The 16,262-nt window shown below is 45.7% G+C and overlaps 1 protein-coding gene across 6 annotated transcripts in view; it reads left to right on the top strand.

Moving 5' to 3' along the window:
• Positions 1–16,262, top strand: part of LOC115196320 (striated muscle preferentially expressed protein kinase) — a 57,659-nt gene that overhangs the window by 18,316 nt on the left and 23,081 nt on the right. For 3 of the 6 annotated variants that reach the window (XM_029757042.1, XM_029757041.1, XM_029757039.1), the window contains exons 4-16: positions 207–241; positions 2,611–2,718; positions 4,697–4,835; positions 6,360–7,286; positions 7,491–8,098; positions 8,227–8,373; positions 10,928–11,110; positions 14,080–14,264; positions 14,374–14,462; positions 14,562–14,737; positions 14,926–15,112; positions 15,749–15,822; positions 16,044–16,202. In XM_029757042.1, coding sequence (XP_029612902.1) covers positions 207–241; positions 2,611–2,718; positions 4,697–4,835; positions 6,360–7,286; positions 7,491–8,098; positions 8,227–8,373; positions 10,928–11,110; positions 14,080–14,264; positions 14,374–14,462; positions 14,562–14,737; positions 14,926–15,112; positions 15,749–15,822; positions 16,044–16,202 — 3,017 coding nt within the window. The remainder of the gene's footprint in view (positions 1–206; positions 242–2,610; positions 2,719–4,696; positions 4,836–6,359; positions 7,287–7,490; positions 8,099–8,226; positions 8,374–10,927; positions 11,111–14,079; positions 14,265–14,373; positions 14,463–14,561; positions 14,738–14,925; positions 15,113–15,748; positions 15,823–16,043; positions 16,203–16,262) is intronic. The other 3 variants (XM_029757044.1, XM_029757045.1, XM_029757043.1) reach the window with 2 other exon arrangements.

Below are 16,262 nucleotides of genomic sequence, written 5' to 3'. Positions count from 1 at the left end.
AAACGAGGCATAACCCATTTGCTTGCCTTTTCCTCAGCAAGCTCCAGCAGTAGGCTATCTAAGCGTATGTGTCAGGGTTGGCACTTGGGCTGGTGATTTTAGACTCTAATGGGTATGGAGCCGATTGGTCGTGTGGGTGAGAGAGATGGTGGTTTCTATAGTAACTGTGCTCTCCCGTCTGCCCTCTCTTCCTGCCACTATGGAAGCGAAGTTTTCCGCTCTTGCCGAAAGCAAAGCTATGGTAAACCAGTCTTGTTTTCTCTCGCTCTCTCGTTGTCATCTCTCTCTCTCTCTCTCTCTCTCTCTCTCTCTTCTTTGTTATTATTGATTTGCCATTTCAATGTGCTAAGCCCCTATGGGACTTTTTGTAGATTCTTGTTACGTCTACAAGCCAAGATACTGTTGTGAAAGAGGTCCTCCCATGTTTGCCTGGACTCATTTCCTCTTCCCTTTCTTTCTTTATAATTTTCCATCTATTTGATTTCTCTGTCTCTTGAATATGTCTATTGCTCTATTCCAAACATTTCCACAGGGTTTTGCACTATACACCATTTAATTCTGACCATGTGACAGTTTCTTCTAGTGTTTCACCCATTAAATATGTCCTTTTAAGTCTCTGAAGTGGTTCATGTTTTTTCTTAACACCTTCCCTAGAAATGTCAGCTTCTTTGTAACATCTCTATTGATCTCATCAAAGGTCGCTGAATCGACTTCTCTTCTTTGAGATGATTTGCACAAGGCCTCCAAATCAAAGGCCACAGTCACAGTACTTATTGGGTGCTTATATCTATTAAAGAGATAGAGTGCAAGTCAAACGTCTGGACACACCAACTCATTCCAGGGTTTGTCTTTATTTGTACTATTTTCTACATTGTAGAATAACCCAAAAAATCTAAATGTATGTCAGCTGTGTTGTGACAAGGTAGGGGGTATACAGAAGATAGTCCTATTTGGTAAAAGACCAAGTCCATATTATGGCAAGAAAAACTAAAATAAGCAATAAACGGCAGTCCATCATTACTTTAAGACATTAAGGACAGTCAATTCGGAAAATTTCAAGAACTTTGCAAGTTTATTAAAGTGCAGTCGCCTAAACCATCAAGTGTTATGATGTAACTGAATCTCATGAGCACCGTCACAGGAAAGGAAGACCCAGAGTTACCTCTGCTGCAGAGGATAAGTTCATTAGAGTTACCAGCCCCAGAAATTTCAGCACAAGTAAATGCTTCACAAAGTTCAAGTAACATACACATCTCAACATCAACTATTCAGAGGAGACTGCGTGAATCAAGCCTTCATGGTCAAATTGCTGCAAAGAAACCACTACTAAAGGACACCAATAAGAAGAAGAGACTTGCTTGGGCCAACAAACATGAGCAATAGACATTAGACCGGTGGAAATCTGTCCTTTGGTCTGATGAGTCCAAATGTTTTATTTTTGGTTCCAACCGCCGTGCCTTTGTGAAACGCAGAGTAGGTGAACAGATGATCTCATCATGTGTGGTTCCCACAGTGAAGCATGGAGGAGGAGGTGTGATGGTGTGGGGGTGCTTTGCTGGTGACACTGTCAGGGATTTATTTAGAATTCAAGGCACACTTAACCAGCATGGCTACCACAGCATTCTGCAACGATACGCCATCCCATCTGGTTTGGGCTTAGTGGGACTATCATTTGTTTTTCAACAGGACAATGACCCAACACACCTCCAGGCTGTGTAAGGGCTATTTGACCAAGAAGGAGAGTGATGGAGTGCCTCATCAGATAACCTGACCTCCATAATCACCCGACCTCAACCTAATTGAGATGGTTTGGGATGAGTTGGACTGCAGAGTGAAGGAAAAGCATCCAACAAGTGATCAGCATATGTGGGAACTCCTTCAAGACCATTGGAAACGCATTCCAGATGAAGCTGGTTGAGAGAATGTCAAGAGTGTGCAAAGCTGTCATCAAGGCAAAGGGTGGCTACTTTGAAGAATCTAAAATATATTTTGATTTGTTTAACACTTTTTTGGTTACTACATGATTCCATATGTGTTATTTCATAGTTTTGACGTCTTCACTACTATTCTACAATGTAGAAAATAGTAAAAAATAAAGAAAAACCCATGAATGAGTAGTGGTGTCCAAACTTTTGACCGGTACTGTATATTAATCACCATAAATGAGTGGGCTAAAGGGCACTGTTGCAGTTAAAAGAGGTATAATGGTCCTTACTGACGTTGTCTTCTGTAGGGGTCAATAGACTTCCAATGGGTTTGGAATGGAATGGATGCTAGTCTGGTTTCAGCACTAGCCTGCTCTATTACCAGTAACATACCTAGTTAGAACCGACTGGTAGCCAGTCTAGAAGGTTGTTTCTATAAAGGTATTTCAACCAGTCTAGTGGTGTATTTCTAGAGGCCACATCTGGCTTCACATCACGGTTCAGTGACTCCCCCTTGTATTACCTCTGAAGGAGACCTGCCAAGGCTCAACTCTATTGCCCATTATCCTCTCTGTCGCTAAGTGAAAATGAAGTGTCATTTGTCACCGTGACTCAGACTCAGCTGTTGTTTTATTCCTCTCTCGGTTTCTTCTCACCCTCCTCTTCCTCATCTTCCTCCCCTCAGACTCTGAAACCACAGAGGATGAAGCCACGGAGCCCCAGGTACCCATGGAAACCAAGGAAGGACCTGGCGGGTGGCACCAGGACAAGGCTGGCCGTAGAGTGCCTGCAGGTAATTCACTTAATTCATTAACTTGAGCATGATCTGTGATTTAAAGGCCCGTCCTTAATCAAGTCTGTAAATCAGGTTTCCGGGATTAAGACATAAGCATAATTCTTCTGGCGCTAAGTAAAGGCATGTGTTTGCATGGCTTTAGCGTGACTGTCGGTTATGGCACTATGTGTATGTTGGCATAAGCCCTACTCGTTGAATGAAATGTATATATGATGTGACAGACTCCTTTAATCCTTCACGCCATGATGTAATGGTGTGACAATGTGACATTCTGACCTACATGCTGCCAGGTAACCTCTTGGAGCCGTTGCATTCTCTGTCTGTCTGTCTGTCTGTCTGTCTGTCTGTCTGTCTGTCTGTCTGTCTGTCTGTCTGTCTGTCTGTCTGTCTGTCTGTCTGTCTGTCTGTCTGTCTGTCTGTCTGTGTCACTGCCACCCTACAGAGTTATGGTCTGGATAGAGAGCCCTGGCTTTCAGAAAACAGAGCATTTCCCCATTGTGAACATCACCTTTACTTACAGCACCAACTCTTTGTGTATGGAAATATGGATGAAACAGGACTTGATAGGGAACTGATGATGATTTGTTATGGGGGTATGACAGTGCTCATCGGTGCCACCAAAGCAGATGCTTCACAACAGGGGTCACCAGCCTGTCTAAATGTAGTCCATGAATATGGATACACTCCTCTAGCAGCACAAATCTATTTTCAATTCTGTCCTCCTTGCTCGGTTGTAAAGAGACTGTTTGCACTTTCGAAGGTTTCGTGTTGACAGACCAAGAGTGCCGTCGTTCCCAAAAGAGGAGAGAAGAAGAGAGAGTGGTGCTATCAAATGAGAGTGGAGGAGTGATTCAGGGTTTGTTCTTTTCATACAAAGGAACCAACACAAAGACATGGCTTTCACTCATCGCCCCACCTGCAGTGAGATGTGGAATACATTACCAAATATCAACCAGATAACAATGCAAATTGCATTTCCTCGAATAACTGTCCCTTATCTAATGCATATAAATTATATTCCACCAGCTAATTTAATTCATTTACCAAAAAATAAAAATAAAAATCTTCATTGGTTCCAACAGAACCTTTTGTTAACCGATAATGCATACATGTAGGATGCTTGTGGTTAGTAAGGTGTCGTGTGAGGATAATGTCTTTCATCATCATTAGCTTCAGAATGAGTCATGGAAAATGGAAAACCCATTAAAAAAATTCCTGTTCCACACCTGCGTGGGAGGATTAGTAGACCACTCCCCTTCCTTCCACCCGGAGCGCCGGGAGAAGCACTGCCAGAGGGAATCCACCTCACTGCCAGAGAGGCTTTTAAGGATCTGCACGGCTGTGTGCTTTTATCAGTAGGCCCCGTCCTCCGTCTACTACAGTTTGCTCATATTGAGCTTTTTAGAGATGTGAATGTGTGTTTTGTCTGTGGAGCTGAGTCTGTTTAGAATCCTCAGTGGTCGTGGGAGATGCTGCTAGCTTATTTTCCCTCGTTTCCTAGTCTCGTCCCAATAAATGGGTTTAGTCGTTAAAGGAAGCTGCTGACTTCAAGTTCTTTCAGCTGCCGACGCATTTCTGTCTCCATCTCCACTCGATAAAATGTCAATCACTATCTGATTGATTGAGCTCGGGGGTTGTTTCAGTGCTTGGGGTGGAACACATTTGCTTATTTCCTTCTTTCCCGCCTCTCTACTTAATCAATCATCTTTGTTGGTTTAGACATTCCTCCAGTGCTTGTCTTAACTCTCCCTCCCCTCCCCTCTCCCTCTCTCTCTCTCTGTCTCTCTGTCTCTCTCTTCCTCTCCCTCTCTCTCGCTCCCTCTTCCTGTCTCTCATGCTCTCTCCTCTTTCTCTCTCTCTCTCTCCTCCCTCTCTCGCTCTCCTTTATTCCTTAATTTCTCTCTCTCTAATCCACATTCTTCTCTAAATCTCCATCTCCAGTCTGACCCCTGACCCGTGTCCTCTGTCCCTGCAGGTGAAGGATGTAGGATGATGGACTCCAGCCCTGACCGGAGGGCCACCCTTCCTGGGGGCCATGACCCAGTGGTGGAGAGGGAGCTCATGTCTTTGGGCTCGCGACCCCCAGGGGCCCTGGACCCAACCCACCCCGGCAGGCAAGCTCTCTGCGGCGGGACCGATGGGGGGCCAGGGGCCCTAGTCAGACACCTGGGTGTGGAGCCCTTGATCCGGGCGTCACACGCTAACCTGGCTCGCACTAACCAGCCCATGCTGGGGTCGGAGGAAAGTGTGTCTGTAGGAAGCGACTACTATGGAAGCATGTTCAGCCTCTACAGGGGAAGAACGTTTTCCATGCCTTTATAGGGACAACTTCTTATTTTCACTGATTAGAAAAAGAGTGGCCTCCAAAACCAATTTCCCAACTTTAACAGATATAACAAACACAAAATATTACACATCATGATTTTCCTAGATCCATTTATTCCCAAAGATTTCATATTTTCTATCGAATTGATAATGTATTTTACATTTCCTTTTGTGCTCTTGCCTTTTAGCTTTTTTCAAATCATCATTGCTTCCTATAGTATATTATTTCTGTTTAGTTTTTTAAATCATACCTTCCTTTGACTTCATGCCATGACATTTTTCAGCTGTGTTCAGTTCTGTCTTGAGCTTGGTTCTGTTTTATTACGATATCAAAAAGTACCACTGAAGCCGTTGGTTTCCCTTGGTTTTTGCTGCATGCCATGTATATTGACCAAACTGTTTCCCGTGTTCTACTAGCATTACCGTCAGATAATCCTGGATATCTTCATAGCGTTGGTAATCACACGCATGAATGGAAGTGTGAATCAAAGTTGATGTTTGTCTGCATGTCTAAGCGAGCTAGTTTCGTCCCAACTAAATTGACTGTGTGTCCAGCTAACATGAGAGGTGTGTGTGTGTCAAAGCATGTGTGATTGTTTTCATAGTTGATGAATTAGGGGTCTTTCCTGGTTATGTTGGAAGAGTTAGTATTAGATTCATTCATACAGGACTCGTATTATTTCTCTATGTGTCACTGCAACATGATAACATTGACCATTCTTGTCATGGTCTGGTATGAGCAAAAGCCTGTGTGCTGCCATTCCAGTCACTCCCAGTAGGCCTTGGAGCTTGTATGACTTTTAACTGTGTTCTCCATTGGCCTGTAGAGGGGGAACATACACTTGACAGGGATCATGAATTGGAAACATACAAATATACAATATGATCTATTTGGCTCCTACACATGTTGTGTTAGACCCATGCATAATCTTCTATAGTGTATTGAGATTTGTGTCCATAGAAGTTAAGTGTTATCTGTGCTAAAATCACTTCATTCATGGCCATTCCATGTTCTGTTTATTTGTGAAAGGTACCTCTGTCCTGATGAGAAATCAACACTCAAATTATATTGACTTTAAGCAGTATTACTATTTCGTAAAGCAGTGGACACTCATTTACGTAGACACACACACACACACACACACACACACACACACACACACACACACACACACACACACACACACACACACACACACACACACACACACACACATCCAATGGCTTTTCTTCCTCTTCCAAAAACCTGGGCCTCTTCGTGTCCCTTCTTTGTACGTCTAACTTTCCATTTCCCTAAAACCCCCATCTTCCAGGATCCCATCTCCTTCTCTCCCCCAAACCCAAACAGGCCCATCCTTCAGTCCTGCCTCACTCCAGTCCAGTCAAACTGTACCCCAACCCACAACATCCTTCAGCTCCCATAAGAACAGTGTAACCTCACACAGTACCCAGGACCCTTCCCTAGGAGGAGCTGTGGTCAAAAACAAACTCCCAGGGATGTTTTCAGGAGCCTCCTCCCATACTTCAAGCAGCGGCAGCAGTGGTGGCAAGACACCCAAACTGGCCCGTGCTGCACCCAAGATCTTTGACAAGATCAAGGAGTTTGAACAAAAGGTGAGTGAGGTGAGTGCGGGGGTCAGATCTGGGCGCTCTTTCGGCCGGGCGGCATCCTGCGATCTGGAGGGGGTCTCCAAAGAGGAGGGGACAAGCCAGCCGGATGCCGCGGCCTCGAGGCGCTCCACGTTCGGAAAGAAGAGGGCCTCGTCTCTGGAGGACAAACCAAGCTACCAGCAGAGGGTCCAGAGCTTCCAGAACAAGTTCACAGAGGAGCTGGCCAGGATCAAGAAGCTGGTGGGGAGGCCCAACCTGAAGAAGGCCTACTCCACCGAGCAGTTGCCCCAGATGGAGAGACGGTCCGTGGGCAAGCTGGAGCCTATTCCCCCTCAGGTGGTCAAGAAGCTGGAAGAGAGGGAGAAGGTCCTGGAGGAGAGAGGACTATTAGGGAAGAGCGTTGAAGAGAGTGTTTCATCCCGAAAATCATCCCAATCCCATGAGAAGGGTCTGACAGATCAAAGGAATGTTCCGCAACGGGAACAGCATGATTCAGCTTCAGCGTCAGCTCAGCCGTCTGAGTCTAAAAGTGTGGGGAAAGGCTCTGTTTCCATGGAGACAGTACTGGTTAACCAGTTACCAGGACGACGATCACCCTCATCAAGAGTCACGCGGAAAAGCCCAACCAGGTAGGCTGAGATGATCCATTAACACTGTGTGTGTGTTTTGTGTTGGTCGATTTGTGTGTACGTGTGTGTGTGCCTGTGTGCGTTGGTACACACTACTCTGACAGCTCAATAGTGATATATGTACACACACATTACAGATATAAATGACATAATTCCTTTCTGTTCTATTTTCTGTGCCAACATTACATAATGCATTTGACACAGGGAAGTCCTTCGGAGCTCTCCCGCAGCAGCGAAGCCTCCACACACGGCCGAGGAACAACCACCTGTATCTCCAACACCCAAAGGGCCTTTGGCTGATAAAGGGCTGGAGCAGCCTCCACCCAGGATGGACCACCCCGGGTCTCCAACCCCTACCGCACAAAGAGCACCGCCTACCTACCCCAAAGGGCCTTCCTCTCCTAAAGAGCTTGAGAAACCTCTACACCACCGCAGGCCTCCAAGCCCCAGGTCTCCAAGCCCCACCATGCAGAGAGGACCATCACCGACCCCTGACAAAGATCCAGCCTCCGCCTATCCCCCCAAGCCCCCACGACTGTCCCCCACCCCCATCTCCACCCCTTCCATCAGCCCTCTAATGAAGAGACGGAAGGGAGAGCCGGGGAGGACGTCTCCCGCGCTGAAGATGACCATTCCTACCATCCTGGTGGAGGACGAGCTCATGGAAATGGAAGAGGAGGAGGCCGGAGAGAAGAGAGAGAGAGAAAAGACGAGGAGAGCAGGGAAGCGGGAGGGCAGGGCTTCCAAGACTCAGAAGAAGGGAAAAGTCTCTGGAAAGTCTTGGGAAAGTCAGCCTATGTCTCCTGAGACAGGTAGGACACTGAATTGCGGGTATCCACTGGGCGACACATCAGCTAGACATTAATGTGCTACCGTCCGAAATAGATTCATATCTACAGTATAGAAGGAAAGTAATACAGCTCCTGCCTTTCTGTTGTAGGAGACGATTCAGATGACTCTTACATGTCGGCAGATGAGGGGCCAGCTGAGAAACCAGCGTTTGAGAGGCCCCTGGGGGACACCATCGCCACCGCTGGCTCTGAGGTCCTGCTCAAATGTGTCATCACTGGCAGCCCCCTCCCAACAGGTAGGTCATCTCCAGGTAGAGGTTAAGCAAAGCTCTGGGGTAGGCTTTTGCCTTTCCCAAACACATTTGGACCATGATGAGGTAATACAGTGCTTTCGGAAGGTATTCAGACCTCTTGACTTTTTCCACATTTTGTTACGTTACAGCCTTATTGGATTAAATCATTTCCCCCCTCATCAATCTACACACAATACCCCATAATGACAAAGCAAAAACTGGTTTTTAGAAATTTTAGCAAATTTGTTAAACATTTTCTACGGAAATATCACATTTACATTAGTGTTCAGACCCTTTATTCTGTACTTTGTTGAAGCACCTTTGGCTGCGATTACAGCCTTGAGTCTTCTTGGGTAAGCTCCATATACTACCCGCCACTGCGACCTGTATGCTCTCGTTGGCTGGCCCTCGCTTCATATTCGTCGCCAAACCCACTGGCTCCAGGTCATCTATAAGTCTTTGCTAGGTAAAGCCCTGCCTTATTTCAGCTCACTGGTCACCATTGCAGCACCCACCTGTAGCACGCGCTCCAGCAGGTATATTTCACTGGTCACCCCCAAAGCCAAATCTTCTTTTGGCCGCCTTTCCTTCCAGTGCTCTGCTGCCAATGACTGGAACGAATTGCAAAAATCACTGAAGCTGGAGACTCATATCTCGCTCACTAACTTTAAGCACCATCTGTCAGAGCAGCTTACAGATCATTGCACCTTATCATAGCCCATCTGTAAATAGCCCACCCAACTACCTCATCCCCATATTGTTATTTATTTTTTTGCTCCTTTGCACATCAGTATCTCTACTTGCACATTCATATTTTGCACATCTATCACTCCAGTGTTTAATTGCTAAATTGTAATTATTTTGCCACTATGGCCTATTTATTGACTTACCTCCCTAATCTTACTTCATTTGCACACACTGTATATAGACTTTTCCATTGTGTTATTGACTGTACATTTTGTTTATTCCATGTGTAACTCTGTGTTGTTTGTGTCGCACTGCTTTGCTTTATCTTGGCCAGGTCGCAGTTGTACATTAGAACTTGTTCTCAAATGGCCTACCTGGTTAAATAAAGGTGAAATAAAATACATTTTAAAAAATGACGACACAAGCTTGGCACACCTGTATTTGGGGAGTTCCTCCAATTCTTCTCTGCAGATCCTCTCAAGCTCTGTCAGGTTGGATGGGGAGCGTCACTGCACAGCTATTTTCAGGTCTCTCCAGAGATGTTCGATCTGGTTCAAGTTCGGGCTCTGGTTGGGCCACTCAAGGACATTCAGAGACTTGTCCTGAAGCCACACTTGCATTGTCTTGGCTGTGTGTTTAGGGTCGCTGTCCTGTTGGAAGGTGAACCATCGCCCCAGTCTGATGTCCTGAGTGCTCTGGAGCAGGTTTTCATCAAGGATCTCTCTGTACTTTGCTCTCTTAATTTTTCCCTCGATCCTGACTAGTCTCCCTGTTCCTGCCCCTGAAAATCCTCCCCACAGCATGACGCTGCAACCACCATGCTTCACCGTACATGTAGGGATGGTGCCAGGTTTCCTCCAAATGTGATTCTTGGCATTCAGGCCAAAGAGTTCAATCTTGGTTTCATCAGACCAGAGAATCTTGTTTCTCATGGTCTGAGTGTCCTTTAGGTGGCTTTTTCCAAGTGGGCTGTCATGTGCCTTTTACTGAGGAGTGGCTTCCCTCTGGCCACTCTATCATAAAGGCCTGATTGGTGTAGTGCTGCAGAGATGGTTGTCCTTCTGGAAGGTTCTCCCATCTCCACAGAGGAACTCTAGAACTCTGTCAGAGTGACCATCGGGTTCTTGGTCACCTCCCTGACCAAGGCCCTTCTCCCCCAATTGCTCAGTTTGTCCGGGCAGCCAGCTTTAGGAAGAGTCTTGGTGGTTCCAAACTTCTTCCATTTAAGAATAACGGAGGTCACTGTGTGACCTTCAATGCTGCAGACATTTTTTGGTACCCTTCCCCAGATCTGTGCCTCGACACAATCCTGCCTTGGAGCTCCACAGACACTTCCTTTGACCTCATGGCTTGGTTTTTGCTTTGACATGCACTTTCAACTTTGGGACCTTATAAAGACAGCTGTGTGCCTTTCCAAATCATGTCCAGTCAGTTGAATTTACCACAGGTGGACAACCAAGTTATAGAAACATCTCAATGATGATCAATGGAAACAGGATGCGCCTGAGCTCATTTCCGAGTCTCATAGCAAACGGTCTGAATACTTATGTAAATAAGATATTTCTGTTTTTTATTTTCAATATATTTGCAAAAATTTCTAAAAACCTATTTTCGCTTTGTCATTATGGGGTATTGTGTGTAGATTGATGAGTACATTTTTTTTTTAAATCTATTTTAGAACAAGGCTGTAATGTCAGAAAATCTGGACGAAGGGAAGGGGTCTGAATATTTCCTGTATGTGAAACTGACCTTGGATTGGTGCTTAGGGGCCACACATCATTCTGCACCTAGACACAGGGGAAGGGACTGTGATTAAGTTGTCTGAGTGTGGTCTGAGATGTGTCTTTGTGTGTGACCCCTTGGAATGCAGTGACTTGGAAGAAGAGTAACGTTCTGATAAGGAGCAGCCCGTCCCATGTGGTCAAGGCTGAGGGGGAGCAGCACTCCCTACTGATAACCCAGATGAGGCCTGGAGACGCCGGGACGTACTGCGTCACCGCTGTCAACGCGGCCGGGAAAGCATCCTGCAACGCCACGCTCTACATCAAATCAGGTGAGCTGGGTTACAGACAGACACACTCACACAGGCATGAACACAGAAGGCCATACATTCTAGTTGATCAATTGACTAGGAATCAAAGGCACACCATTTTTTTTTTGTCTGTGATGCACACACACACACACACACACACACACACACACACACAGACAGACAGACGCATGCACACACACACACACACACACACACACACACACACACACACACACACACACACACACACACACACACACACACACACACACACACACACACACACACACACACGCAAACACCACGACTCCCCATCCTAATCCCCTGCCAGCTCTGCTCTGACATTTTGTCTTCATAACTACAAAGGGGCATCCCATCCCAAGTCCAAGCTCCATGCACAGATAGTTGCCATGGCAACTCATAATTTGTGAAAGGCATGTGGGTCCCCTGGTGGATTTCAAAACAAAGATTTGCCTGCCAGTCACTAAAGGTCCCCGGGTTTTCAGTCAGTTAGGCGGATGTTCAAAACTGGGGATTAGTCTTTGTCAACAGAATGAGTATTCCTCTTGGACATAAAACTTTAGTTTGTGTATTGTTAGCTGAGATGTCCGTTGGTTCGGTCAATAGTCAATAGTTTGAATTGTGGTTATATAAAAAGACAAATCACACCACAGCTCTCAATGCAGACAAACAGTACCACTCCTGCATCAAATCAAAACGCAACCACAGTCCTTTCCAGTCACTTGAGTAATGGCTGCAATAATAAAATTATCTCAAACAGAAATACACAGATCTCTGTGACAATCCAATATACATACAATATGCTCATAAATGTCTCTCGCTCTCTTAGAGCCACTCCTTCCATATCTTTTGAGGAAGCCAAACTAATTAAACTTCCTTTGAATGTGCCACAAGCTCTTTCTCCAGGCCTGTAATGTCTCTGCACAGTGTTATCCTGTAGAGTGAACACTACTGCTGTAGCTTTCTGGCGCTAGCTCAGCGTCCAGGCCTGCTTGGCCATATTAGGCCAGTGGAGGCTACCACTAGGTATTTATAGCAGCCTCTTGTTCTCAATGGCGGTCTGTTGTATGTCCCAGTGTGAGGTTAATGTTACTATCACAGACCCATTCTTTATCTGTGATGATTCCACCCTGAGATGCTAGTGTCAGGGGAATTGCCAAACTCATGTACAACGAGATTATGAGTCATGTTGCTATGGTTCTGTGGGGTGGGTGAGAATTTTGGCGCATCAAGTTGGGATTTATACGGTCGTGTATTAGAGGAGATTTAGGGTATTAAAACGTCTGAATTTAACCCACGTACATCAAATGCTGAGTTTTTGCAACTGGAATATATACCCACAATATGAGATGCTTTCCAAAAGTCTTTGGTGTTTATGAATCACATAAATACTGCAATATTGCAGTCTGACTTGATTTTATCATTTACATTTTTTTTTGTATCAAAGCCTTCAGGCTACAGGGCATGTGGGTTGATGTAATATTGCTGGAGGACAGAGAGGAGGAAAAAGAGAATTTGGAGCTGAAGAAGGAGGAGGAAAGTGAGGGAGAGAGGGAGAGGAGGATGAGATTGAATTGGTAGATTATTAGCAGCAGGCTAGGAAGGCTTGCTTCATGCAGCATTTGTGTAAACGTTGGCAGCATTACAGAAATAAAGCTGGTGCTGGTTGTCTGTGCACAGGCTCCACTCAGACATGTAACTTCTTAGGTGAGTCCTCGATCTCCACATCTGAAACGTCTTAGTCATGGTTAGAAGAAATTGGAACATTTTAACATCAAAGGGTTTTCACTTGTTTACTCCTTCATTTCTGGTTCTCAGACCTCTAAACATCTAGAATGCCTGTATGTCCTCTGTTCTTTCTGCAGACGTCCTTGTTTAGCTTTAGTCTCTGTGATGTTGATCACTTTATCTCTTCATGTGTATGGCCAAGCAATCGAAGCATGCAGTTTCTTTATATACTAAGCTACCCTGTTCTTTTTCCTAACAGGAGAGAAACTTTTCATATTTTATCTACAGCTTCTGTCGATTGTTCTCGTTCGATTGTCAGAACATTGTCTGTTTATCTTGCCAGTGAAATTGAATTCTGGAGCCAATGGTTTTGTTAAGAGGTGGCTGCTACAATACTATGGTTCCTCTGTGGAGCAGAATTAACTGTGACTTGTGGAGAGGCTGGTGGTGACAATGTGACAATGTGTCTCCTGTGGCGCTGGGCTAGTCTCACAGAATGATTGGGTCAGGGATTCAGGGATTAATCCATTATCTGTCCAGCGCTGGTCACTTCAAAGGGTCCCTCAGCAATGTGTGTGTGTGTGTGTCTCCATCGCTCCAGCCAAATCGCTCATCTCTTCAAACACTCTTGTCACCATGGTGATACAAGTAGAGCAACACACAAGCAGAGCAGGAGACAGTGGAGCACTCATACGCTGCTTGTTGTGAAGCTAATTTAGAATATTCTAGCAATTCCGTTAATGCTTATTGCTACATTCTCTGAGCTTTACGCCTCACAAACACTATCAAGTTACAATGTGTCCATTTTGTTAACTACGTTACCATATCGGGCTGGTCCATAAACGTCTTTGTGGAATTATTGTGAGTAATGTTTGATCTATATTACAAAATTCATTTTTATTACCCTACCTCGCTCTGTGTTGCATAGACAGGACGATGCGCTTGTTCTGTTCATTTTGATACTGTAAAGGATCGTGCTCACACGGGGCACCATTTTGTAGGGACCAGTGGAGGCTGGTGGGAGGAGCTATAGGAGAATGGGCACATTGTAATGGCTGGAATGGAATTAATGCAGATGAGTCAAACGTGGTTTCCATATGTTTGATGTGTTTGATACCGTTCCATTACAATGAGCCCATCCTCTGATAGCTCCTCCCACCGGCCTCCTCTGGTGGGGACATCGTTAAAATACATTCAAATGATACAGTATATGGTAAACAAGTATTATGTTGTTTCTCCAGAGCTGACCCAGGTGCATGGTGGGAAGCCGAGCAGCTTGCCCCTGGTGGAGGTCACGAGTCCCCTCCAATCAGACGAGGAGTACCTGAGCCCCCTGGAGGAGGTCATGGAGATTGGAGAACCACCCTCACGAGGGGTGGGGCCACAGTCTAAATACGCCTTCTTCAAAGATCCTCCCTCCTTTCAGGTAAAGAAGATTCAGCGGGCATCTCAATAGTCTAAGGGGGATTTCTCCCCTCGCCATTGAGTATTCAATGTATCGGCTTTTAGACAGTTTTAGTCTTTTGGTTTGATAGGCAGCACTGAATGACCACGGGGTGACAGAGGGACAGGAGGTTACCATGTCTGTCAAAGTTAGAGGACAGCCTAAACCTATGGTGTACTGGTAAGAATACAGTATTCAGTGTGTTTCAGTACAGTTTGTCATGTCTTTCTCTCGTTTGCTTTTGCAAGAGCTCAGAATGTACCTGTTTTTATCACCTAGGTTGAGGGACAAAGTGACCCTAAAAACCAATGGTAGATTCATTGTTCGTGAGACAGAGGACGGCACCAGTGAAATGATCATCACTTCAGCACAGAGATCTGATGCAGGACTCTACACCTGCAAGATCATCAACGAATATGGAACCAAGCAGAGCGAATGCAAACTAGAGGTCAAAGGTAAAGATCACTCCAAAATCCACAAGACCAGCGTCAGTGACTGACCATTAGGGTTGGTGCCTGCTGCAGTTTGAAAAAGCTCAAAATCAAATCAAAGTGTATTGTTATTGCAGGTGCAGCAAAATGCTTGTGTTTCTAGCCGCAACAGTAACAGATCTGTGTTGGTCTCTCCTCTGTCTTATCCCCAGCCTCCCCGGCACAGGAAGCCCTGGCCATCATCAGAGAGGTGCGAGACGTGGCGGTGAGGGCCGGAGAGTCGGCCATGTTTGAGTGTCACATGACCGGGCCTCTGGATGTGGAGGTAGACTGGCTGTCCAATGGGAAACTGGTTCAGCCGGCACTGCTCAACTGCAAGATGACCTTTAACGGGAAGAGGTGGGTAGGACTAGACCAAGGCACTCCAACCCTACTATCGCTCCAACCCTAATCTAGCGCACCTGATTCTAATAAGTAGGGTTGGAGGTTGGAGTGGAAGGGGTTGGAGTGAAAACCTACAGGAGGGTAGCTCTCCAGGATCAGGGTTGGAGTGAAACCCTACAGGAGGGTAGCTCTCCGGGAACAGGGTTGGAGTGAAACCCTACAGGAGGGTAGCTCTCCGGGAACAGGGTTGGAGTGAAACCCTACAGGAGGGTAGCTCTCCGGGAACAGGGTTGGAGTGCCCTGGCCTAGACACTATGTAAGGGAAAGGTGCCTCAATGCTTTTAAGTGAATTCCTTCCCTTTCCCTTGATTGAATGGGTGAGAGCGATAGAGGGTGTGCCTCAAATCTTTGAAGTGATTTCCTTTCCATGCCCCTTTCTCCTTCATCCACTCTGATCTGAGTAGATTGGATGGAGGGGGCCTTCAAAATTCAATTTCTGATACAACAACATTTCATCCATAAGCAAACTGTGAATGGACATTCACTTTTTCTAATGAAGGAAACAGCCCACACAAGTGGATGTGAGGCAGTGTTAGCTCATGGAGCATGTAATAAGGTCCAGGCAGCTGACAGAGGGGATTTCTATTACAGGTGCCGGCTGCTGTTAAACTCACTACATGAAGACGACAGTGGAACCTACACCTGCAAGCTGAGCACTGCCAAAGGTAAATGACAACTCCAGAAAGAAAACTTCCTTGCCAAATAATGGGTTTATACGGCAGTAATGAATTGCTGCTGTTGTAAGTAATGTAATGATACAGCCACATTATTTGGCAAGAACCAAAAATGATAAAACTTTTTTTTAAATAATTTGTAAATCACTTCTTGTCTATAAACTACTTAAATACATGAATGTATTTGCTGGTGATTTTCCTTCCTGTTCCAGAGGAGTTGACCTCCAGTGCCCACCTAAAGGTCACTCCCTCCAGGGAGCCCCTGTTCACCCGCAAGCTGGACATCCTGGAGGTCATAGAGGGTCGCACCGCCCGTTTTGACTGCAAGGTCAGCGGGTCCCCACCTCCCATCGTTACCTGGAACCATTTCGGTAAGTATCTCTCTTAGAATGTACTGTATTTCCTATTGGTACAGAATGGACAGCAAATTG

The sequence above is a fragment of the Salmo trutta genome, chromosome 6, assembly GCF_901001165.1.
Source record: "Salmo trutta chromosome 6, fSalTru1.1, whole genome shotgun sequence".
NCBI classification, from domain to species: Eukaryota; Metazoa; Chordata; class Actinopteri; order Salmoniformes; family Salmonidae; genus Salmo; species Salmo trutta.
This window is presented reverse-complemented; position numbering and strand designations above follow the sequence as displayed.